The sequence below is a fragment of the Thunnus albacares genome, chromosome 15 (genome assembly GCF_914725855.1).
Source record: "Thunnus albacares chromosome 15, fThuAlb1.1, whole genome shotgun sequence".
Classification (NCBI taxonomy): domain Eukaryota; kingdom Metazoa; phylum Chordata; class Actinopteri; order Scombriformes; family Scombridae; genus Thunnus; species Thunnus albacares.
In genome coordinates this window covers 14,019,884-14,046,394 of record NC_058120.1, presented here as the reverse complement: position 1 = coordinate 14,046,394, position 26,511 = coordinate 14,019,884, and the positions used below count along the sequence as shown (strand labels likewise).

Sequence of the window (26,511 nt, the reverse complement as noted above, 5' to 3'; positions counted from 1 at the left end):
ATAGAAATACTCGAGTAAAGTACAAGTACCTCAAAATTGTACTTGAGTAAATGTACTTAGTTACTTTCCACCACTGCTTATGGGAATATTACAGGGAGGTTAGAACACTTTACTGCAATTCTTCTACATGAGATTAGAAACATTTTAGTGTTAGAAGTCTTCACATTATTATTAGTATTATAGAAACATCAAAGTAAGTTGTAAGTTGACATTGAAACTGTGTCCAAAATACAATAATTTGGACATTTGAAGGCAAATAAATGACAGCAGTTCAGTACTGCAGCTCTCTGTACTATGACTGATGACCCTCATTATACCACATAATGAACAAGTGCTGCCACCCAGTGGTCCCAATATTGCCCATTACTCTACGTAATCTGACCAAATCAGTTTCCAAAGTGGTGTGCAGTGATTCCCCAGCACAATAAGTTTTATTCTTAGTAAAATAAAGGTTTTCTTAAGTTGATTGAAGGTTCATTGAATAAGCTTGTGGCTTCTTGACCTCTCCTGTCACATCTGTTTTATTTCTATTATCTGGTTTTGTGCTGTTGTATGTGCAAATAAAAAAAATCTTTAAAAAAAAAAAGAGGCTGAGATAATCTTACTTGAGCTCAAACTGAGCTCAAGCTGTAAAAACACTGGATCCGATTTTTTAGTACAATGCAACAACATCTTTTTGTTAAACCCTCTAGACCCCATGTCTGGTAATTCTCCACATCGTTCAAAATCTTTGGCCTCAGTTTGTCACACAAGCTTTCTGTAACTGATTTGCTAGTCTTCATGCCAGAGCCAAGATAAGACAGGATTTCTTAAACAAAGCTCCCTCCAGAGCCACGGAGGACATTATACAACTGTTGAGGTTGAGTGGTTCTCCTCTTGACAAATTAACCCCTTTAACTGTATGGAAAATCTGAAGCTCTGATAATATCAGTCCATCTCTCCATAAAACTTTAGTGTGTTGCTGCTCATCTGACGTCTGTTCTGCCTACTCAACTGGCAGGAAAAGCTGACAAAAGGTGACTTAAGGATCGCCGAGCTGTGAATGAGTAGCTGAATATCTACAGTAGCCAATATTCAAATCATAATGAAATGGGGGTTTTTTTAAATAATTTTCATCCATCTCTGTTCTTTGTCTCTTAAAGAGTACAAATCAGTTTTAAAATGTTTGCTGAAGAGAATCAAATGGATCTTAAATTGCACTTCTTAAATCTACAAACCAGGAGACAAAACTCGTGTGATGTACAAACAATCTAATCTGCATTCAAGGTGAGGCTCTTCTTCCTCTTGCTCGACTTTATATTAGACAGTAATTTTCTCAGAGATTGATCCGTCCAGGACACAAATCTATTGATGCAATTCAAAACAGAGAATCTATGGTCCTCTAAACAAAAGTTATCAGTCAACCTTTTTAAACAGGAAAAAGTAATTTATTTCAATATACATTGCATTTAAAACTATATAACATTATTTGTTTGTTGAATATTTTACACAGCTCTTATCATGGAAATGTACTGGAATTTTACAAAATAAGACCAAGCTCTGACATAATAGGATATCCCGCCCTTTAATTACTGCATGATTTCTTGTTTTTGTTTTTTACATAAAAGTAATATAGCTTCATACATCATTTTTATTCTTTATAAAAGAAAAAAACATACATTTTCAAAGTGAGTTTATATGTTCTTTGATGAAAATAAGATTAATCCCAACAGTAGTGAGTGTTTTTTGATTATGTAATGCCTGAGAAACTGCTTTAAGACAGAGCAGAATGGACATAGTGTGATATTACATTATTGTTGCTCAAAAGGTCCATATTTGTAGATTAGCCACTTCAGCTCATTCAGATGTACAAACTGTAAAGTATTATGAACACGGAAGATACTTTGTACGTTGTCATTGCAATGGAAGCAGAGTTCATAGCAGAGAGGAAGTCGGGTGCAAATGATGTCAGTCTGGGAACAAAACACCTGTTCCAGTGTGACGGTACCTCAAGAGCCAAAGACGGAAATAACCGAGTGTAAACACAAATCAGCGCAGTGTCGCTCTTTAGAAACGGCCTATAACTACGATTTAAATAGGAAAAGGTTGTCTCCACTAAAATGTGCAGGACCATTGCAATTAGTAGTCACAATATTGCACTATAACAAGTGTGAGGAAGAGAAAGCCAATGGGCAATAATTGGCCTGTAAGTCTGTAGGCCAGCACCTGAGAAGGCCTCTGGGTCAAAACAAATTGTACACATCACGGTGCTGATGGGAGCACTAAGCGAAGACAGGTCGACTCTCCACTAGGGGGCATTACAGACCTGACAGTGATGACTAAGGAATCCCTTTTATCCATCTCAGTGTGCAGTGGAGTCCCCAGAGAAAACTAACATGCCATGGGTGCGACTGTAAAAGCAATGGGCACAGCCCATAATCATCTTTAAGAGGCAAACGGTTGTCTCGTCGGAATCTCAACCCCATTTTACAAACTGATACAGAATTACACATTCATTGCCATTAAAAGCATGAAGGAATCTCAATATAAAAGCTGTCCGTTACTCATTTTTGCGTTGCTGGGACTGGTAGCCTGATGAAGTTTGCTTTCCAGCCCCCATATAAATAGCAACTGTTAAATGAAGACATTGTAGTGTAGTTATTACCAGAATTATCCTTATTTACATGGTTATCATGACTTACATTCTTTTGAGTAATCCGAGTCCCGTGGGAGCTCTGGCACAAATGTAGGAAGCTCGCTAAAGCATAGGAAAATATGTCACAAGTCCTTTCATATACACCTAAAGCAATTAAACAAACAAGGTGGCCTGTTCTGATTTTGTGCTGCACAACACCAGTTCAAAATCTGCTATTGCCTGTTCATTCTCTCCCCGTTTTGCACCTCCACGGTCAGACAGGCATGTGTGAATCATTTGTGTGTGTGTGTGTGTGTGTTGGCTGGAAACAGAAATCCAACCCTTTGGTTCTCATTTAGGCACCAGCATCTCTGAAGCAACAGAAACAGGTCGAATCATCACTTGGTCTCTGCTCTGTCATCTATAATGGTCTTATTCTGGCGCCTTGCTTAGCAGGTACGATGACAACCGTTAAGGTTTACCAGTGCAGTGTGGCGTTTCGCTTTGTACACAGCCTTGGATCTGTCCATTGCATATGTTCTTTTTGTGGCGGACTGTGTGCTTTCAGTGATAAGCTGCGGTCAGATGCCGGCCTTGTCGCTGTAGAAGGGTGTGACATGAAACATGTAGCAGTGTGTGCACACCCTGACGGGCTTCACCTGGCCGTATCGGGGCAACGGAGCCGAATGGGAGGAGCAGCGAGAGCAGAAGATCTGAAAGGACAGAGTATAATGTATCAATCTGCATCCATATGATGATGAGGTACAATGTGTTAGTCATCTGTTTGTTCAACAACACATTCAACTGAATAATAAGGGAATTCTGCCACCTGCTCCCTTAGACAGGAGGAGAGTGATCGTACCTTCCCACAGCTCCTACAGTGATGCTTCCTGCGGATGACAGTGAAAGGAGCCTTGCAGGCAATGCAGGAGTTGCAGGCTTCATCTGGGACCCAGTCGGGAGGGTCTACACAAAGCCAAGAACAAACAGTTAACACAACAGGCCTGTCACCATCAGTAAGTCTCCTCCTGAGGAAAGGGAGAAAAGGAACACGCTGACATTTCAACTAAATTCTGTGTGGTTCTGTTTGTGGATTTGCTGACCTTCGAACTGGCCCTCCCGGGCCTTGGCTGCCAATTCCGATGAGGAACTGGTCTCCTGACAGAGAGCACAGTCCTCCAGCACTGCACTTCGCAGAACAGGACCTGATAGGCACCAAAGAGGAAGAAACTAAAACCGGTGTAGTGCATAACTTCATTTTTTTTGCAATGTTTCCTCTTTATTCTATTCTATTATATTTATCAAGCAGTTAATAATAATAATAAAAAAATTACAGAGAAGTATTAAATAATTAGAAGCAGATTTAATACTTTGAGCAATATGGCACATCAAGTTTGTGTAGTGTTGCGTAACAGTATCTGGGCCAGCAGACATTCTCTGCTTTGTCATAGTTCAGTTTCAGTTTTTGAGATCTATTTTGTTGTCGCACTAAGGGAGTTTTGAATTTCGTCTTATATTAATAAGGGAAATACAATGTAACATATTATATACTGAGGGTTCGTTACTCACCTTTCTTTTGCTTATCGTTGTCTCCCAGCTCACACTTGGTTGCCATGACTTCAAACAGTGTCTTGAGGATGCCGCGAAGGTCACTCGCATAGTTGGTCTGCAGCTGATCAGCAACACCTGCATCACACAGGAGCACATAATGGATATCAGCAGCAGTGAGACAAAAGAGACGAGGGGAGAGCGACTAAGAGAGTTGCGAGCTTTTACCTGATATACAAACAAAGAGACGATGGATGAGGTCACTGCTGCTGTGGAAGCGTGATCGGATCTTGTTCCTGGCGGCCACCTTGGCGTCTTGCAGGGCCAGCTGGATCTCCTGATGATCAAGGTCTTCTGATGTCCCCGAGCTGGGAGTGATGCTGCTGACAGGGCTGGAAGGAGCGACGACAGACAGGGGCAAGATCGGCGTTTTATTTTTAGGTTTTACACATTCAACTCATATTTTATGCATTTTAGATAATTAATCTTTAAGCTAACATAAAGTGAAGAAAGAAAACAAATACACAGTCTGCTCCTTGCTTATTTCCCCACTATTTTTATGCACATGACAAATTGCCGTGCATGTTCTGTTTTCATTAAATATACTCAATTTACCTGCATATGTACACTCCAAAATCTGTCTAATTAAATCTACAGTCTAAGCCAGGAGGCAAATCAATGATGCCACCTGTAGCCCACAAGGGAAGGAGTGACTGACACATCAATCACACGCTGAATGTGAACTGCATAAAGAAATGAACAAAGCAATCTTTTCATCTATCATGCAAGGACTCTTTTTTTAGTCACTATCACAGCGTGGGCAGAAAAAGACACTCACAAACATATGACAGTGATTAACAGTTCCATGAGCGATGAGTTACCTGGGAGTATATGCACTGCTCGATAGACTACATGTGGTGACCGACACACTCTCACAGTCACTACCTGACACAGAGCTGAGGGGAGAGTTCTGAAAACTAAAAACAACCAAAAAGTAGAAAAAAGAAGAACAAACACAAAAGACAAACACAAAACAAACTCTTAAGGCAACAGAAGGTAAAATGAGAAACAATTCATGAAAGTAACAGAATCATTTTAAGTGTGTGATGAAATAAGGCAAAATAAAACATGCAACAGATATTTATGTAGATGAAAGATGGAATCAAGCCTCTCAAACAAAACAGATTAGCCCAATATAAATGAAAAAGCAAGTAAAATGAGTCAGAGAAATTATGGCACACCTGGAGCTCTTCCTGCTGTCCTCTTTGGTGTCCCTCTTGGAGTCTTTAGTTCCTTGCTTGTCCTTATCCATCTCCTTGTCCCTCAGTCGGCCTCCACTGGCCTGCTGTCTCTTTTCAGCCCTCAGCTGGTGGTTGCACGGGGAGGGTTCATCCCCTCCGCTGGAGCCACAGTCCTGAGCGTGATGCCCCGGCCACGGGGCCACCACCAGGCACTTCTCACAGAGCTGAGAGTTTGCTTCCTCTTCCAGGGGCTCTGTAGAGCAGCAGGAAGAAGGGGGAGTCAGCTGGGAGAGGTCCCCCTTACTGTGAGGCTCGTGACCTCGTGGGGGCAGCCGGCAAGCAGAGGATTGGATGACAGTGCTGGGGGCCGGGGTCTTACAGTGTTTGTCCAGTCCCAGAGCGAGGCCTAAGCCAAGTCCTGTGGTCTCTGTGGTGATGGCATCCTCGTGGCCATCCTCACAGCTCCCACAGCAGACGCAGGAATTAAGCAGGCAGTGAGTGGCCACAAGGGGGCCGCAGGGCTCAATCTCAGAGGGAGCGGGCCGCGGCAGTAGCAGCTTGTCCACAGCCAGCTCTGTCAAGCTGGGGGAGCAAGGGTTGAAGATGACTGTGGCAGACAGCTTCATTCCGCCCATACGATGAGCGATGACTTCCGCAGTTTCAGACGCAGTCCCTTCTAAACCCATCTCCCAACCGTTAGTGTAAGGCAGACTTTCAGAGCCGGGGGCAGAGGTGCAAGGGGGACGCTTTGCATTGGGACAGTGTGTGTTCTGGCTGCGTGGCTGTGGACAGGGCTGCTCTGAAGGGGCTTCGGGGGAGTACCAGCCGTTTCTAACAGTGTCCGACTGCGGTCCTGGTTTGCGCTGCACAGGACGAGCAGACTCTGGTGCTTTGGAAGGTGAGGCGACACAACTGCAGGCCTCTCTTGAGATGCTGGTGATGCTGTCTCCTGCTGCGTCCAAGTCCTCCATGATGAAGACCCTGTCGTCCTCTTCTACATAGATGCCTTTCCTTCCCCGGCTCGCCAGGACCCTGAGGGGAGAGGCCTCAGTGCTGGAAGCCCCACTAGCGCCTCCAGCCTCTCCTCTGCTGGGGTTGTGTGCTGGTGACTGACTTTGGCTGGGAGGTGATAACAGAGTGGACATCTCGTCTCCCACGCGGTAAACCATCATGTTGAGCTGTTCCAGTTCCTCCTCGTCATACTGCATGGAGCAGGCCAGCTCGGCCTCCTCTGCCTCCTCACACAGCAGGCCCTGCTCCTGCTCTTCCTCCCCTCTCTCGGTTTTCACCTCTTCCCAGCCTTTTTCCACTTCTGCCACCTCCTCCTCCTGGCTGGGACAGACGAACAGGGCTAGATGCTCCTGCTCCCCCTCGCTCTCCACCTTGGCGGTGTCATTGGCAGGGCTGCAGGATGTGTGATTCTCTTGGACTAGTGCTGATACGGTGTTTGTGGCCACCCCCTGGCCTGTGGACAACTCCCCGTCCTGAGAGATACAGAGGTTTCTCTCCAGCGTTATCAACTCCTTCTCCGTCAGGGTCTGTAGCAGGTCTCTGGAAAATCATTGAGAGCTAGTTGTAGCATAGTGATACATACAGCATTATTGCACTGTCACATGAGAAAAGATTATAATTTGTGATGTTTAATATTCATAGATTGTACCTGATTTTCTTCAATAAAGTGCGAAATGGCCGAAATAGCTCAGACATGTCCTCTGATTTTCGATCTAAGTTGAGAGGTCCCTCTGAATACACAACCAGCCCACTGAAAAATATGTTTAAAATTCTATAAGAGGCCAGGAAGGAGTACAAAGGGGTGGGCGGAAGAATGGAGAGGACAGGCAACACTTACCACACAATGGCTAGTCTGGGAATTGTAAACATCAGTGCAGGTTCATAGTCATCGATCATGTCTTGTGTGAGATAGCCCAGCTTCAGGGCCCTGAAACAATGGCACAGAGGAAAACACACCACAAAATTATCACCACATATGTATGTAGATTCTGGTAAATTCCAGATGAAGTCAGCGGTGCTCTACAGACTGCTGTCTTCTGTTTGTTCCTCTGTAAACTCACCTCTCCACAGTCTCACAGAAGAGCACAATCACCTCCTGCTGTACATAGTATTCTTTGGGAGACTTCACAGGCACCATGGCTGACACGTAGCTGACAAAGAGTAGGAAGCGGAATGTAATAACATTCACAGCTTTGTCAAATGTTTTTGTCAAACTTGCATCAAAAATTCTGAGAGAAATTATAAATGTGAACTATTCTTGTTGCTACAATTGCCAATGATGTCTGGCAGTAATTTACCTGAGTTCAAACTCAGCAAAAAGGCTGTCGAAATGTCGCAATGCGTCCTTCATGCGGTCTGTGTACAAGTTGAGGTCTCTCAGGGCCTGGTCTCTGGTGATGTTGCGCACCTCCTCCAGGCTGCGAGTGAGGTCCTTAGCCAGGGGTCTCATAGCTATACTCTCTATCTCCCTGTTCATGATGATGGAACCAGCAGCCAAACACTGCACAAGAACATGTACATCATAAATAATTTCACCTTGCACAGATGGTTAAACTTAGAAAATTATGTTTACAATGGCACAGGAAACACTGCAATTATTAAAAATGAAATACAGTATGTATGTACAGTATTAAGCACAAGTGTAGGACTTGTGCAAGGTTGTTTTCTTCCAGACTGATGCTGGAGGGAATACACTACCTCAGCCCCAAACCACAGCTGCCCTGCCAAGTTGTCATGACGAATCTCCTCGGGGAACTTGACACAGAAGTCTCTGTTGGCCCGGTCGTTGGGAATACATTCATCCATGATCTGATTGATAATGTTCAACACATTGTCCTGCGGATGAGCACAAGAGTGACAGAAAACAAAATTGAACAAACTAGTTAGAGGGCTAAATGTGAGTGAGTGAAAATCTGTTCTTGAAAAGCCATTTTCTCAGCGTTTACTTTGATTAAGAATGTGGGTTAATAATCCCGAGCTTAAAAATATGTCACCTTTTTCAATAAAACCATTGTGTTGCACCGTTTAAAGACCATTGATTAGGAGGTGAATGAAAACAATTTGACAAGTACATGACACCATTAGGACCCTTGCAGCTACAGTCTCCCTCAATAAAAACACTAAATTATAGTCCATAATTCCGGCAGTGAAAATGCAGTGTCACACACAGCAAGAGCTAATCAAGAGCTTATGTGCTGCTGGCATGTACAACAGCCATAACAATGAATTACAATGAGCCTTTCACTCAACCGCAGCTGCACTGTGCACTGTAATCTTGTCAAGCACAGCACTGCGTCTTTCTCTGCTAGCCCTGAGGAGAAAGATTAAAAAGCTTTGAGAGAGAGAGCTTAACCATTGATTCCTTTATGGCAGTGTGCTGTGCGTGTCTTGGCCCAGTCTGAGTACCACCCCACTGTCTGTCAGCTTCTCCCAGCAGGGGACACCGGTGATAACCTTCACTACTCTTGGTTTCAAATCATCTAGGGGTGGTGACTCCAGCGTGATACCTGCTTCTGACAAAAGACTGGCTGGCACTTTTTTTTTTTCCCAGCCTATTTCTCTTTTTTCACCGTCTGTATTTGAGTCTTTCTCTTCACTTGTCTCTTGTGTACGCCATCTAACTCAATCTCTGACCATCTCAAACACGCATTCACTCGCCTGTTCCAGCAGGCCGCACTGTAAGAACAGCCATGCCAACATAATATGAGCAGCATGCCAGCAACCCCCACAGAGGCCCATGAATAAGAGCTGATAGCTACAGTGGCAGGTTCAAGTGCAAAATTTTGGCTTGAGTGCACTTGCCTTCTATTCTTGGGGCCTCAGGGCAGTGGGATATCATGCTGCTTAAAAAAAGCCCTTGAGGAGACAGGCCACTGAAAAGACTCCTCTCTTTGAGTTTGCTGTTAAACATTTTTACTCAAACTTGTCAAATGAGAAAATCAGAGAGTGATTTGAAGTACGGACACGACCTAACAATAGCTGTTCATTCATAACTGCTGAGAAAGGTTTTCTGAGCTAAAGGCTGAGAGTTCGTATCACAGCCTCATCGATTTAACAGAATGAATTTTTAAAACTCAGTAGAGAGAAGTAGAAAAAAAGAGGAAGAAGGAGAGCAGCAGAGCAAGAAAGAGCAAGAAAAAAAATAGGTGACACACTGGTAAAGGGAAGAATGAGGAGCAGAACAGTCGGGGATCAAGTGATGACCTTATTAAGTGTTTCTCCCCTGTGTGCTGTGGCGCTGGGGGGAGGCTAAAGCACAACGGGCCAGGTGACGATCTCCCTATACCACCTCCAGCTCTCTCTGCATGATGCAGCATGGCAGCCATCACTCATGCACAACATCACCCTCTAAGCTCCTCTCTTCCCTGACCGTACAAAGACCTGAAGCAATGGCCTGTATCGCTTTAGACAATAATTTACCATACGTTCATATCTTATGACTCTCAGTTTTTGTTTCAATCAGTAGGCATTGTTGAGAATAAACTAGATATTACAATGCATTGAGATTATTAAAAAAAAGAGACCAATTTCTAAACCAATGCTTGCTTCAAACACAATTATCTCAATCAAAGCTGCAGTTGTAAAATGCTTCCTCCTAAAGAAGCCACTCTTGCAACCATTTACTAATAACCCACATGACACACAGCCCTGCGTTATCAGAGCAAGATGAGTGTGTCCACTGGCTGCCTCAAAACAAAGTCTACTTATCTCACCTTATCAGCAGAACTGCTTGATGTACGAACCTGGCTGAGCAATGTTTGGTAAGGCAATAGTCCTATCACCACGCCTGTATCCGAGCAGTGGTGATAAAGGTGTTGCTTATTTTTAGCTTCTAGGCCAAACCAAGGTCCAGTCAGGTGATTATGTGAATGAAAAGAGTCTAAAATAAACATATAAATTCATGGCTAAGGGTCAAATCTATGCTGGTAGTTAATTCAACTCTATTTCAGCTTCACTCCACTTCACATCAACAATGAAATGCACAGAAAGAGTGTTCTGGTTTTCTCCTGACAGACCTGACAGGAGCGGAACTGGTTGACCAGCAGGGTACATCTCTGAGGGTCCTTCCTGCCGTCGAGGCTGTCCAGCTCAGTGGCCACCTGGTTCAGCTCTTCATCGGCGTAGTAGAACTGGGCCAGGAGCTGAGGGTCAGTTCTCTGCACAAAAACACAAGGAGACACATGGAGTTCATTTACCATTCTGATAATAGCTGTTTATGAGCGACCATAAAGCAGGGCACAGGATTTTCAAAACAACCAACAAAAGATCATTAATAAAAACAACTGTGGTGATTAATTACTGGGTTTGAACATTATCTAACCCCTCCTTTATGTTTTGTTTGAGTTAGTGTTTTGGTTCTCAATGATTGTGTTATTTCTAATCACCTTATATCCTCAAGTACAGTAGTTTGCAGGTATTATTTATGTTACATTCTGTTGTAATTTCTGTAAACTATAATCTGAATTTGAATTCACACTAAAATCCAAAGAAAACTAAAAGTCCATCTCCATTTAAGACATGTACTGTAGCCTCATAGACATTATATTTCTCTCTGGACGTTTCTTTCATCAGTCTTTCTAAAAGGGTAAAACATAATACTGGGATTTTCTGGCCAATGACTAACTATTCCTATAGGCCTTTATGACATTAGACATACTGACTTGTCATAGTAGGAAAACCACAGGTGTTACTAACAACATTTAATGATGGCTCATTCTATTCAAGAGTCTCGTTGAGCCATCAAACTGTGACAATGAGCCAGCATGCATAATACCAGGACCAAAAGCTGTGACGATAACTGCGGTCATGTGATGCTTACCATGGGATTGAGCTCATTACTGTCATCACCGCATTTTTAAAAAAAAAGTTAAATACAACTGTCATATACGGTAGTCTAATGTGCTTGTGCATATACTGTGTGATTTACGGTAATACAGTGGAGACATGGGAGGCGACGTGATACATTGGAGAATCTGCGTTGCCTTGACTTGCTCTGGGCACCAGGCCAAGGTTTCCGAGATTGTTTTAAACAATCTAGTTAAGAACTCCACTGGCATCTCTCCTAAACATCTCCATGCCTCCACAGGTATGTCATTTGGATCAACTGCCTTTCCACTCTTCATAGCTGTCCTCACTTCCTCTTTGCTAGTCCACCGCACCTCCTGACTCACTATCCCCACATCTTCCAACCTTCTCTCTCTCATTTTCTTCATTCATCAGCCCCTCAAAGTTCTCCTTCTACCTACTCAACATACTCTCCTTACTAGTCAGCACATTTCCATCTCTATCCTTCATCACGTTAACCTGCTGGATGTCCTTCTCAGCTCGGTTCCTCTGTCTAGCCAATCGATACAAGCCCTTTTCTCCTTCCTTAGTGTCCGACCTCTCATACAACTCACCATACGCCACTTGCTTAGCGTTCACCACCTCTCTCTTCACCTTACACTGCATCTCCTTGTCCTCATGTCTACTTTCTTCTTGTGGACACAAATATCAGAGCGTTAAACAGCCATGAAATCACATCCGCCAACCATGAGTAGATGCACACTTCCTTCTGCACAGTGAGACAGTAGGCCAGTGTAGTTCAGTAGAAAGAAATTAGTTCCCACATGAAACCACTCACAACAAGGTCTGTGGGTTATCTTGTCATGATTTCTGGAAAGAGACATTGCTGTTGAGTTTTTCAAATGTATTTTTTTTTGGCGCTTTGAGCACCACAAGTTGAGTGCCATCCAGTTCCACTGTATTCGAGAGAAGGCAGACATCTCCAAAACTCAGCAACTCACATTAAAACGATCTAGATGGATAAATAGCACTACAGGTAAAAGGAAAAATATGTATTTTTGATTTTGGGGTGAATTGTCCCTTTAACAAAGGTTAATATAGTGTGAAAGCTCCCCAGAAGAGTGGGTGTAATTAGAGAGCATGGCCCCGGTAGAGGATTTGTATCATTATCTCCCACCGTGCTCCCCTATGTGTGCGGAGAACAGCACAGTGGAGCAAATCACTCCGCCGCTGAGTGAAGCACACAACATATACAGTAGGACGCAGAAAAAGGTAAACACATCAATCACCTGACCTACAAAAAATATTGAATTTAAAATAAATTGTCCAAATATCTTTAAGGGAATATCAAGATAACAGAAACCTTGACACTAACAGATACTCTATGCACACACACACACACACACACACACATCCTGGGGAGGGCTCACGTTGATCAAAAGGTTAATGGTTTTGAAAATGGCGACCGCATGCCGGCATGCATCATCACAAACCACAAGGACCCAATGACGGTAGAGGAGCTCAGCCATTAAAAGGACAGCGTGACTGTGCAGACTGGAAGAGAGGAGAGCTACAGTACGTCGGTAAACAGCCATGCGCCGACTGTCTGGAAGTGTTTTTTTCATGAAGTCACACTGAATATTGGTATTTACCGAAACCTCTCACAGGACCTTTTCCCTTAAGTTTGCAGTGCTTCCTGTTGCGTGATGCTCTCCCCCTGTGGGCCCTTGCTTCTCTCTGAATATGATACATGGTGCTGCTTCCTCACTCTCTCTCATTAATAATGAAACAAACAGCAAGGAGAAAACACTGAGATATAAGCTGGGATACTTGTCGCATTATTACAGTGAAGGGAAAAAATACATTTGAACATCTTAAAGGTTATTTGGAAGAGATGTCATGGCGTTAGATTTATGATTTTAAACCACTGCTATGGTGCTTTAGTGTGTGAAATCCACACTAAGATCCCTTCCTATAGCTTTTCACTTGCCCACAGATAAATCAGAGCTACCTCAGGGTGAGTTACAGAACAGCAGCACTGGAGTGGAGCAGATTGGCATTTCTCTTCTTGCTCAAGGACACTTCAGTAGGGCAAATAGTTGCTAACATGAAACCCAGGTTGTCTCCCAGCTCCCCAATACTCGACCTCGCTGCCTTTCTGTTGTCAACCTGGACATCGTGCAAGTCCTGCAGAGCAAAATCAATAATGTTCCTTTCCATTTTGTTCATGTGAGTGAATTTTGATGTCTCTGCGATGTCATGTTTACTGAATGAGTTGGAAGAGAGACGCAGAAAAGGCATCTAATGCCCCGCAACTCTGTGTCTGTTACAGTAGGAAAATATAGGAAGGGTTTCAAACTCCTCTCAAGTGTTCTTTCTTAACAAGGTCACATACATTCTCTTTATATAAATCATCTGTAAAGAATGAGAATAGACAGTCATGGTATTATAGCAAGACAACAATTATCAACAGAGAAAATACTGTAAATACCGCATTTGGAAATAAGGGAAATATTAAATCAAATTTAAGTACAACAAGGAAGCAAACAAACCCATCACAAGATGAGATATTTATTATTTAATCTAAATTTAATCTCCCCTGTTAATGAGGAAAGTGAGATATCACCAGCCAGTGGGCAGATTTGACTTGATTTTTCACAACTGCTGGACAATGATTAAGTCTATGAGACAAATGTCATGATGACCAAACAGGAAACAGGAGTAGGAGACATTGAAAGACCTTTTTTTTTTCTAGCACAGGCACAACACGGCCCACAGAGTGGTGGCATTCAGTTTGAGATCTGTGAAGCATATAGGCCAACGCTGACGGAGGAAGAAAAGAGGCATTTGAAGCAGATGCCATCCTATAGCCTCCTCCTGCAGCATTCCTCACACAAGAGGGAACATTCCTGCAGCATTGCATCATGGGGAAGAAGTCAAAGGCAGGCAATGTTTAAGACGTGCTGATTTACTTTTAGATAGGCAGCAATAGTCCAGTTGCTTGATCTAAAAGCTTAGTGTATTGTGAAATAACCATTCATCAAATGTCAGAGAGGAGCTATAAACCCCCAATATCGATACTTCATAACCCTATCAGAGCAATGACACGTACCATTTCTGACTCCAATGTGACAATGTAGGTCATAGCCAAAGTCATGCTACTTAAACAACTATTCAAACTCAGCAGAATAAACATCACTGGTTAACAGGGCTACAATTAGGGCAGCTTTCTCTGAGAAATGAGGCCATACGAGTCATAAAATACTACAAAGTAAAGCCTCCAACGGTAATATTTACCTTGTTACATGGACTATGAGTCAGAGATGATGCTAGACATAAAATGACTTGGCTCTGAAAAGCAAAAAAAAGGAAACCTGTCTGTTGAAATAAGTGCCTGTTTTCATCTCCTTACATAACCCGAATTGGCACAGAGTAAAAGTATTGGCCTGGACTCTGATGGTGCAGTCCATGGTTAAGAAACATTTGGTCTTACAATAGCTTGCAACTATGAAACACCTAAAATATTCAAACTTTATGAGCCTCAGAACACGAGATGATAAATATAAATTTACAAAAAACAGACCGGTCAAAAGGAGGAATGAAAAATACCTTCCAACCAGGGTGGTAAAATTGTTTAAGGCCAGAAAGAGTATGAAAATCTGGGGATTTGACTCTGAACTTGCAAGTTGTGTCATCACTATAAATGACAGCTCTACTTCGCGTAAGTGAGGAAATGATTCAGCACTTTCAGCTTGTCCCCTGTGGCATGCCACTCTCCTGTTATACTCCTGCTGTCAGTTGTCCTGGGTGCCCTCTCTTTGAGATGACTCAAAAACTCGATCCATTGCGGTCACAAACCCATCATTTCAGACTATTACGCTCCCAGAAGTTCATCCAGAGTGACAATTACTGTTGAGCCCCCTCAATCACCATCGTTTCACAATGACTCTGTGAAATTTCTGTCCATTTTGTTTAACATTAAATCAATAAAAGGCAGTGACCATTTGACTCTTATTGAAACGTGTTCCTGACAGTTGCCTGCTGTACGATCAACGTTTTTATCATCTCAGCTTTCTCCTTGAGCTGCTGATTCTGGGCTTCATCTCCATTCAGACTGTGCGGATGATGGAGGCTGTCAGGTTAATGCTTCATGAACATCCATAGCATTGGTGCATGCACACTGAGCCCACTTAAGGGACTTATGAGAAACCTTGCCTCTGCCCTCCATACTCTATTCCAGGCTCAATTTGCTGCCTTCTGGCTGCCTTCCAAGGATCAGAAGCAAATATTGTAGGGGGGGAACCAGTTCTGCTTCATCCAGTCAGTTGGCAGACTGGCAAAAAATCAGCCGGATACAGTTCATCACCTTATTTATTATTCAGGACTCAGCATTAAAGCCCTGGCAAGAGTGAGCCAATCGTTTTGGTAACAAACACAGAAAACTCCTCAACCATTATTTATATTAAGTTTGGCAGAATAAAAAGAATTATCTTTCTTAGAATGCAGTGTTATGCTGAAGTAGGTTAAGTTGTGTTGAGTCATTCCTTTCATGTTCAGCTTGAATCAGGAGTTTCTTTCCTCTCTGTGTTGTGTTCTCTGGCTACTGGCAGTGCCATCTCAAGCATCCAGTAATTTGGTTGCATTTTAATAAGTTCTTAGATTTCCTATGAAATGAATGTGCAATGAATGAAATCAACAGAACTAATCATAGACTGCTCCGGAATATTTCTGCAGATCAATTTTATACTAACCAGCTGGAAGTTGAGTTGGATCCACAGCAGACTGCAGACTTAACTCTGTCCACTGACTCAATATATTCAGAGTGATCTGCCCATCTGGACTGATGGTTTAATCTGTGTGCTTGTCTCTTCTCTGAGGGCTGCCCTAATCTGGCATTCGGACTAAGCAATGACCTCTGCATGTGCCTGCCACATGTTCTAGTAGGACAGGCTGAGGTAACACAGGGGCTGCACAGAGGATTTACAGTAGGTGGCTAAAGACGTGTCAAGGATGCCCTGATGGTAGCACGGTGACACGTGGGGACAACCCTCTTGCCAGAAACCGCAGGGAAGTTCTTATGCAAGAAATAATCTGGTTATACAATCCAGAACTGGCTGTTAAATTGCAACTACAGAGGAGAAAGTGCATTTTAGTTTGAAAAAAATCAGCAACTTGACATTTTCTACATGAAGTGTATGAATCGTGCAAGGATGCCAAGATTGGTGGAGATGCATGTTCCATATCCAGATACTTAAAGGGGAACTCCACTGATTTTACAAATTAAAGTCTGTTTACAGATCTTAGGGAGTACTACTGATTATGTTTAAAAAAAGTTGTATAAAGCCTTTTGTGGCTTTAGAGGGAGTGATGTCACTTGTTGGTTGGTCTGAAGACTACTAATTTGAAAATAAACAAAAAATCCAGAGTTAGAAAGAAGCAAAGTTACCAGACTGTTCCTCATCTCTGCTTGAGACTAGTGGCTCAAGGCTACAGTAGCTGCTACTAGCATTACACATCCGAATCTACAACCAAACTGTCAGCGGTCAAGTTGAATGTGTGGAATTTAAAAAAAAAAAGACAACACCAATAATAATCCTGTTTTTCCCTAAACTGTCCATCAGGAGTCTGACAGTGCTGTGCTTAATCGGTGGAGCACTCTTGTAACATTTAAGAATTTTACTGAACCAAATGAAACTCTAACAAACACACTTGTACATATACTTTCATGATTCCTCCCTGTGATCCTGACCCACATCCCCTCTTGACCGTCAAGGATGTGCATGACTCAGTCAGTCTAATTCTGTCCACTTAACTTTTAATGTTATGAACTGTGACAGAGCGCAGACATTGCCCAGGCTGCCCTAAATGACACACGATGACAGTTATGGACCAAGAAATTACAACGGCACATGTGTTTTTGATTTCTACTGGACACTATCTGTCCAAAAGAACACACTTCAGAGGTTTTTGTGGTGGCGCCTGCCAGTAGAGATTAAAGGGGACTTATGATGCTCATTTCCAGCTCTATATTTTGATTCTGGAACTCCACTAGAGTAGCTTTGCATAATTCACAGTTCAAAAAAATCCTTATTTATCTTATACCGGCTCCTTATGCAGCCTCTCAGTTCAGTCTCTGCCTGAAACAAGCTGTTTCAGCTCCTGTTTCTTTAAGGCCCCCCTCCCAATGAGCCCACTCTGTTCTGATTGGTTAGCTTCCATAAACTGTGTCACGGGAGTAGCTCGGGAGGCTACATAAACAAACCATGAAACAAACTATTGTTGTGGGATTTCACTTCTTTTTTCTCGTTCTCTACTCGAAATATTAACTTCTCAAATATATTCGAACATGTTTTGTACATGTTCCAAAATATGCAATTGAACAACACAAATAACACATGGAAAAACCTTAGCAACAACCTTAGCAACCAAGGCAACGAAACGGACAGCCATTTATTTGCATGTGCAACAATCTTATCTGTCACAAACTAAGCATTCAGCACAGGCTGAAGCTCTGGCCTTTGACGTGCAGGGAGCATTTCTACATAAGTTAACTTCAAGTTTTGGAATTTTGACCATGTTTAACATAGATATCTAACATCATAACAGTATATAAATAAAAGAAAACCACAAATAGCACAATACGTCTCTTTAAATGTATGCACATGCCTGTACAACTGTAAACTAGTGTATAGAACGGAAAAATCTCAACCTAGCTGTAGATCTGCTGGCATCTTCCATTACAGTCTTCCAAACAGGTACTATCAAATAACATTTTTTTACTTTTCCTAGCACTACTTTGTATTAAAACTGTCATTCTTATACTTTCCTCTTATCTGCTTGACAAGTTAAATAGACTATACAACTTTTAGCAAATCCACCCAACATGCTTTATCTATTAATTATTTTCAGCCAACAATACTAATTTGTAAGATATTTTCAGGATAGCACTCTTCCCTAACACCTTTACTTTAATTGAGTTGCTCAGGCATGAGAATACATGTATTTCAATATTAACCTAATGAGTACATATACTGCTTTCAATTAAAACACTTAAACATCTTATCTCTCCAGTAGTGTTGATTAAAACTGAAAAATGCTATTTTCTATGTGGCACAAGTCTCTTATCTTCAGTGTTTACTCAGAAAATCTGATTATCAGGTGGTTTTCTGTCACTTTAGACAGCCATACAAATCTTAAATACTAAAATATATATGTTAAACAAAAATCTTGTTTGAATTTGTCCAATATTTAGAACCTGAGCCCTCGAATCCAGTGAGAAGAAACACAAGTGTATGAGGGCTGCTAAAGAGCGACATCCTCTCATCTTATCTCCAGCAAACTGTAACCGAGGCCAAAATCTAATCCGAAGAATACAGGCCTACAGTTCTCCTCCTCTCCTTCCCGATATCCCCTGCTGGTACGACAAAGCCCTGAGCAGGGGGGACAGTATTTCATTACTAGCTTTTCCTAGAGCAGTCACACTCATAATATAGATAAAGGATGCCTTGAGTGCATGCTTTATGTTTATCATCAGTGACAATGTAGAGAGGAATACAAAGAGCCTTTGATCAGAGAGGGTACCAATTATTGCCAACAACAAACGGGGGTGTAGAGAATGAGTGCGAGCTCTCAGTCGATATCAGGACAAGCTGCTTCCCTGTGCTACCTTTAAATCTCACATCTTCCACAGCTACCTTCCTTCAATCACCGCCTCCCCACACCTAGGACAGTGGGCTCTGATTCCCCAATCCTGCAATGAATTTAAAAAGGTCTTCAATCGCCTGGCCTGTCTCGATCTGCACTAGGGTCAGCTCTCTAAATCCAGGCAGCTGACATCAAATCAATTACCGCATGGCTGGTGGGTAAGCAGAATGGGACATCCACAAAGAACCCCCCGAAACGAGGCTAAATATGAAGCCATGCTGGCCACTGCTCAGCAGTTTGCTGCTCCCTCTTACATCGACTCCTTGCCAAATGTGCAGAGCCCACTCTGCAAAGACGGACCCCTAATTGCTTCATCTCCTCTCGGTTCTTCCACTTGCATGTTAGCAATACTCACAAACAAACCAGGTTAGAGGAAAATGACAAATGACAAACAGAAAAGAAGGCACGGTTAATAGCGTAAGGAACAGCAGAACCTACTACAGGAAGGCCTGTCATACTCCCTAGAAGTCGAACAATAATTACTTATTAGGAATCACCAGCCATGATTCACCAATTTCTTAAGAGCTGTGACAAAATATATGCCAGGAAGGGAAATGTTGCTCTGATGAAAATCTCAATTGTCGGTCTGAGGTATTTTCATTACCAATTAATTTGTTGATCAATTGATCTCTTAATCATTCAGTCTATGAAAAGTAAAAAATGGCCTTTACATGTTCTGAGAGCGTAAGGTGACGTCTTCATGTGTCTTGTCTTGTCTAAAAGTCAAAAGAATTCGATTTAAAATTATATAAAGCAAAGAAAAACAGAAAATACTCACATTTGAGAATCTGAGATCATCCAGTATTTGGCATTTTTGGTTGGTTAAACAAATGAAACAATCACAAGATAATCAAATTTGCTGCTGATCAATTTTCTGTCAAAGATTAATTGATTAATTGTTTCAGCTTTAGTCTATAGGACGAGCACAAACCAAATAATTATTTCACATAATTTAACATATTTGCTGCATGATTACAAATACACTGAGAACAACTACCTGGATTTAGAAAAATATTCACACCTTCAAATTAATTTAAAATTCAACAATCAAATTAGATCATAGATATTAACTTAAAAGAGAAGCATTAACAAAATACCAGCAGCCATGTACAGTGATTTTCACAGAATTTGTGACTGAAAATGTGTCAGGTTTTCATCAGCACTGTTTTTTTAAAGCACTAAAAATATGCAATCTCATGGTCAGCTATAACCCTGATGACCCTGCCGTCACCATGTTTTTTTTTTATTTGTTAAGACATATACTTTATATATAGCGATAACTGCTGATTTAACCACGTGTCATAACCACCTCTTCAGAGACGATCATTTCCTTTCAAAATCAAATTCTACTGCTGCATCTTAAGTAGGGCCCACACAGCTGGCGACAGAGGCAAAGCTGGCTCCTGAGTAGATGATAAGTCAAAATGTGTTGCTTTGTTGAAACCATCAGCTGTCAACCTGCCTGGTTTGTTTTCTGACAGTGTAGTCAAACATCTCTAAAGAACCTTTTATGGCAGCTTGACAATGATTTCTGACTGCGGTAAATACTTACATGCCTCTTTGTGTCGTATTAACACGAGTAATAATGATTTCACACCGTTGTTTTGTGTATGTAACAGATACACTAAAGGTTTCCTTATTATGAGATTTTACATTAAACCATGAAACATATACAGACTTTATTTTTTAATAGGTTTGTCCAAAGTTTTCGCTCTAGAGCTAAAATGATCGGTCCAACGGCAATTTAAAAAATAAAAGATTAATCATTAAAGTAATTTACTCAAATACCAAAAAAAATCACTGGTTCCAGCTTCTTTGATAGTACAGTAATTATCTTCAAATTTTGGTGTTAGTTAAGCAAAACAAGCAATCTAAATGAAGTTGGGCCTCAGCAAACGGTGATGGACAATTTTTCATTATTTTCTGACATTTCATAAAATAAATGATTAATTGATTAATCAAGAAAATAAACATCAGATTAATCATAATGATCATATCATTAGTTAATTTTAGTATTGTATTGCATTATATTGTAATGGTGTTTATACAGTGTCCACTCCCAGTATGGATTTCATATTTCTAGATAGCATTTTTTCCCACTCAAAACAACTTTTCATCACATACATTTAATTAATGAATTACAGTTCAATCATTGAGGACTGCTAAGATTCTAAGAGAAAACCTTGTTAACTTGTTTGATATTTTACATGACAAAAGCCAAATTTGGTCTTTTATTTTATTAAAAACTAAAGATAAAGCTGCATAAAAAAAACATGTTTCAAATGAAATTCACCATTTAAAATCTAAAAACATGTACAATATGTGGAGGTCAGAGGCAGAAAGGAAGCTTTTGAGGCTAAATTAAATGAATAAATATTAAATAAATAATATAATAAACACTGAAATGAATGGAGTATGTGAGAGAAATAAAAAGGTAAAATTAGGAAGTTACAAAGAAAAATGACTTATGACCTGAGAACTTTTCTCACGGTCACATCTGTTAAGATTTCTGACCATTATCTACCTTTTTTTTTTTTTAATGTTTTTTTCCTAGTTCTCAAGAATCAGTGAACTGTCAGATGTTGTATGACCTTATCAAAATAATCAGACATGAGCATTACATACGTTCATACGCTTGGTAACAAGCTGCATTGTTACACACACGGACATTTCTTTGACATATCGATAAGGAGGAGAGCAGAAAGTATCAGCTACCCACGCGCTAAACTGTCTTGTGGGTAAAAGGGGGGAACGAAAGGCAAATTAGTAGCATCCTGCAGATGGAAGTGAGCGCGCCCGGCCAGGTGTGAGCTGTGAGCCCGTCACACTGACTGATGAGGTGGTGTGGAGCTGAAGGTCAGCTCCTGAAGGCCTGATGGAATAACAACCAAGAGAGGAACACAGGCTACAGAGGAAGTGTACAGGTTTAGCCTCCTCCTCCCTCTCTCTTTCTCTCTCTCTCTCTCTCCCTAGCCATCAGTCACTCTGCAAGTTTGCAGGCTGATGAATGAGAGGTGAGGAGACAGTGGCCATTTTGGCTGCTCCGAAACCTGAGCCAGGTCTCGTCTTTGTTTGTGACTGCAGAGATGTGCGATGAAGCACATTTTCATGAATACTCCTCCCCTCATTTCACACTTTCCTTACCTAAAAACTCTTCCCTGCACAAATGTACAGTGAAAGGTCAACAAATCAGCAGTCAAACGTTAAATACCTAGAACAAGTCTGAGATATCCCCTGCAGATATTCTGAGAAATACAGGTTAACTATTCACACAAAAACCAGCCAGACTGGTTTAGAGGAACAAAACAGAATGTGAAAAATCTTACCTTACAACAGTATATCCATACTGTGGATCATTTAACTATTGACAACCTTTTCACCTACAGCCTCACAGACGACCGGGACAGTCTTACACATTCGTCTTCTCCTACAAGTTGGCACTTTGATGACAGAGTCAAGGCAGAATAGACGGGTACATTATGTCCCGCGCAGAGCTGCACACAACCCTCAAACACACTAGGAGGGGATTGTGTAGCAGGAGCAAAAGAAAGTCCTCCTCAGTGGGACTTATCTGGGTAGGTAAAGATGAGCTCTGGAAATATCAATAGCTCTGCTTTAGTCAAGGGAACATGCTGATTCAACACTTTTCTATCTCCAGGAGAACATAGTTCAATAATAAACAGCTTACTGTTGACGCGACGTGACAAAGCTACGCAGTGTTAAACAGTAAATGTCAGAATATGTGGGTTGGGCACAGATTTTGATTACCACAGAAATATTTCCCCTCTGAGCAAAAATGAAACTATTTGCTAGCTTAACTGCTGCTCATTTGCAGGACACTAAAATGATCTGTACCTCCCTTTCATTACTGTTGTCCTTTCATAGCAATTGGCATAATTACAGAGGCTTTTAGCACTTTTCTCTCCGTTCCTTTGAGGCAGAACTGGTCATTTAAAATCCGCAGATAGTTCTGTTAATTCCTACCATGGCTGTGATTTGGCAGAAAAGGGCTCTGATGTAATAGCTCAGCACTTCAGAGGCAGTCTCATTCATGAACGTGACAATACTCTGGTGAACCCCAAACACTTAGGCCTAACCCCAACAATGGGCCGCAGAAATGCTGTGACAGCAAACACGGTTTACCAGAGAAAAGGAGAATGACGCAGGTGTATGTATGCAGTAAGGAGCATGGGGATTATATATAATCCAAGGTATTTTATTTTATCCCTGTCTGATATTTCTGTTGCAAAAACTCCAATTACTGTCATCTGCCAGGTCAAATCATATCATATGGCAGCTCAGCTGTCTGCTACAACCAGAGAGAGACTTATCAACTTATACTGCCAATTAGAAATACGTTTTAATTACAGCAAAAATGTGATTTACTCTGCCAAGAAACACAACACTGCACCACAGTCTACAACTTGTTAATCTGCTTTTCAAGATTCACAATTTACAGCAGTTATGACGCAAGGTCAACCTTTTTATGTGCAGCTCTTACACCAGTCTACAGGGAAGACAAACGCATTAAAACACACTAAAATGTTATTCACGCCCCTCGACTTGCTCTGAGTTTGAACTTTACACCTTCAGCTCTCTTTGTTAAAAGTCAAGATTTTTAATCAGGTACAAAAAGTCGAAGGAATTCAATTTCCAGAAATTCTATATGGTTTTTATGCAAATGCCCTGCAGTCGATAATAATAACCTTTGTGCACCCCTCCTCCGGAAGAGGCTACATTAGAATAAACAAGTGGAGTGCATCATTTCGCAATTTCAGTAATAGTTGCTCAAACAGTCTTCTCTGAAAATAGAAAAGTTTCCATAAGAGCATATGAGTAATGGGGACAAGCGGATGATTGTATAAAGCCTGTAAACACACATTAAATATTACAACATCCAAAGCTTAGAATTTCTCTCTAGCAGCAGACCAGGTAAGTGTTTCTTAATCTCTTTTTTTTAACTCATGTGAAACTAAATGTATTGTGATGATACAGCACACATAAATGATATGTTGATCAATGCTTCCTGCCTCACATTTAAGCGGTTTTGTGTGAGTGCAAGTTGTAGCATTAAGTAGTTGACAATCCCTCCTTCTAAAGTTCAAAAGAATTCCCTCCTCAGTGAAACAGTCACATTCACTCATCCTAAAAAGTGCTGCAGTTGGCATATATTAAACTGTTCATTTAACAAGGCAACCAAGCCTTCAATACTTCCACTGCTGTGTCAGGCATGTTTCCACACTCTTGAGCTTGATTTAAAGAATCACAGCACATCCATTACTCGTTCGCTCCAAAAGTGATAATTGTGCCTACAAATGGTGTGTACAGGGGCCTGAGAGCAGCTGATTTAATGTGTTTGGGATTTTAAGGATCATTAATGAATGCAGTTTGGGAGGATGTCAGAAACTAACAAAGAAATTAAACTTAACTGGTATCGAGCTGTAAAGGATACCCGATTAATCTATTGATCAACTGACAGAAAATTAGTCATCAACTATTTTGATGATTGATCATTTGTTTAAGTCATTTTTCTTAAATGCCAAACATTACTGTACCTGGCAGCTTCTCAATTATGAGAATTTCATGCTTTCCTTTGTCTCATTTGATAGTAAATCAATACTTATGGATTTTTTATCTTTGGTCAGACAAAACAAACAATTTATAGACATCAACTTGGGCTTTGGGAAATTTTGATTGACCAAACAATCTCTCAATCAATCAAGAAAATATTTGGCAAATTATTCAATAATGAAAATAATGGTTATTTGTAGAACTTCTGCCCTATATTTACATATATTTAATTTTGCATTGTAATTATATCAATTTTATTATTGTTGTTTTTGTTACTGTAGCTGTTGCTGTTATCAATGAGAATATTATTAAGATATTACAAAGAGTTAATTACAAAAGCACCAAAGCAAAACCGGTTTAACAACATCTAAAATTAATGACAGTGTCAGCTGAAGGCAGTGGTAAGTAAATCAGTATAATTCAAGCACACATTGCCGGGCTTTGTTAGCCTTGAGTAGCGCTTGAAAACAAAAGCACCAACAACAACAAAGGGGGGTAGCTGCTGGATAATACAGTGTAACATCAGGAACACAGGCTAACGTTAGCAGATGTTGTGGCAGTAGATGAAGTGATCAGGCTAGCCAGCGAGCTTCGCTAGCTATCTCGAAAGCTATACATTTTTAAAAAATGACTGACTGCAGGGTTGACACACCGTGTGAATCCGACATAACTTACCTTGGGCTTGTACAGCCACTTTCGAAAGCGGTTCATCGTTACCTCGCCACCTTCCTTTGTCACCAACCCCTCCTCTCCTCTCCTGTACCTGAGTGTCTGACAGTATCAACGGTTGGCTGCTAAGCTAGCTAGCGGTGGTGAGGTTTCAAAAACGGATAAATGTACGAAACACAATGTACGGTAAGTTTACAAAACGGCTGTGTACGCGTACAAAGGAGATACACGAAAACAACGACTTATTTCCATCTTTCCTGAACCCAGAGGTTGGCTGCCTGTCTCCCCCGCCCGGCCACTTTCCAAGTCCCGACAATACAGACGAGCGGAGCACCGACGGCTGCGCTGCTCTCTGCCGCTCCAACGTTACTGGATGACAGTCACGTTGACAACATTCACCTCCCACTTTCCCAGGAAATGATGCCTTCAAGTGCTGCTCACACACACCGTGCACCTCCTGCTTTGGCTCGGGAATAACAACAAAACAGACCCCGTAAGTGTTTAGTATATGTTTTAAGACATATACATTATTTCACTTTGAATATTTTTGTCTGATTTTGTGTTCCATGAAAAAAAATTCAATTACTTAAAAAAATGAACTACAGCCAAACTACACACACACACACACACACTATCTAGATAAATAGATAGATAGATAGATAGATAGATAGATAGATAGATAGATAGATAGATAGATAGATAGATAGATAGATATGCATAAATAGGCAGCTACCCTCTCTATTTATTTTTTATATATATATTTATTATCCTATTTATTTTTTTGTTTTGTTCTTTTTCTACCCCCTACTTTATTTAGCCTTAATATTAATAATATTAATCTTTTCCCTTTCTCTTGAATTGATTCTTACATACAGGCACGGGGTATTGGCAAGTTTAAATGCACACATATGTGGCTTTAAGGGTATATGTGCACATATATATGAGTATAAATAGGAATGTACTGCTCTTGTTGTTTTGTGGAGTTTTTTGTTGTTGTTGTTGTTGTTGTTGTTGTTGTTGTTGTTGTTTTGTATTGTTTTTTGTTGCTGTGTGTTTTCTTTGTTTGTTTGTATTTGTAGGGGATGGGGGGTTCAGGTCATGCTGCATAACATGTATAACTGTACAAAACCCTTGTTCCAAATAAAATTCAAATATATAAAAAAGATAAAATAGGAAAAATTCAGTTACTCTTTCTTCTTCTTCTTAAAATTACATCTTCTTCTTCTCTGTTTGAAAAATGTGGACTCTATGAATAGCCTATGCAACTATTTTTAATTTCAAGTTAATTCTTGGACACAAGATGTCTCCTACTTAGACACTACTGAAAAGTTCAGTAAAGTGTATTGAATGTGTTTCCATGCCACACAC

General features: G+C 41.0%; 1 protein-coding gene across 1 annotated transcript; it reads right to left on the bottom strand.

Moving 5' to 3' along the window:
- Positions 1 to 1,405: 1,405 nt before the first annotated feature.
- zfyve28 (zinc finger, FYVE domain containing 28) lies at positions 1,406 to 25,600 on the bottom strand. Its single transcript, XM_044375263.1, has 14 exons — positions 25,150 to 25,600; positions 10,431 to 10,571; positions 8,113 to 8,250; positions 7,713 to 7,915; positions 7,476 to 7,565; positions 7,253 to 7,342; positions 7,064 to 7,165; positions 5,404 to 6,954; positions 5,044 to 5,139; positions 4,391 to 4,554; positions 4,184 to 4,300; positions 3,718 to 3,819; positions 3,477 to 3,580; positions 1,406 to 3,327 (listed from the first exon to the last, which is right to left on the bottom strand). The coding sequence occupies exons 1-14, from the start codon at positions 25,183 to 25,185 to the stop codon at positions 3,196 to 3,198; spliced, it is 3,066 nt and encodes a 1,021-aa protein (XP_044231198.1). The 5' UTR covers positions 25,186 to 25,600; the 3' UTR covers positions 1,406 to 3,195.
- Positions 25,601 to 26,511: the final 911 nt, after the last annotated feature.

Coding starts and splice junctions, on each gene's coding strand:
- zfyve28 (XM_044375263.1), bottom strand. CDS start 25,185: ATGAACCGCTTTCGAAAGTGGCTGTACAAGCCCAAG. Junction 6,955..7,063: donor ACTTTATTGAAGAAAATCAG/GTACAATCTATG, acceptor ATGATTTTCCAG/AGACCTGCTACAGACCCTGA. Junction 5,140..5,403: donor GACAGCAGGAAGAGCTCCAG/GTGTGCCATAAT, acceptor GGTTGTTTTTAG/TTTTCAGAACTCTCCCCTCA.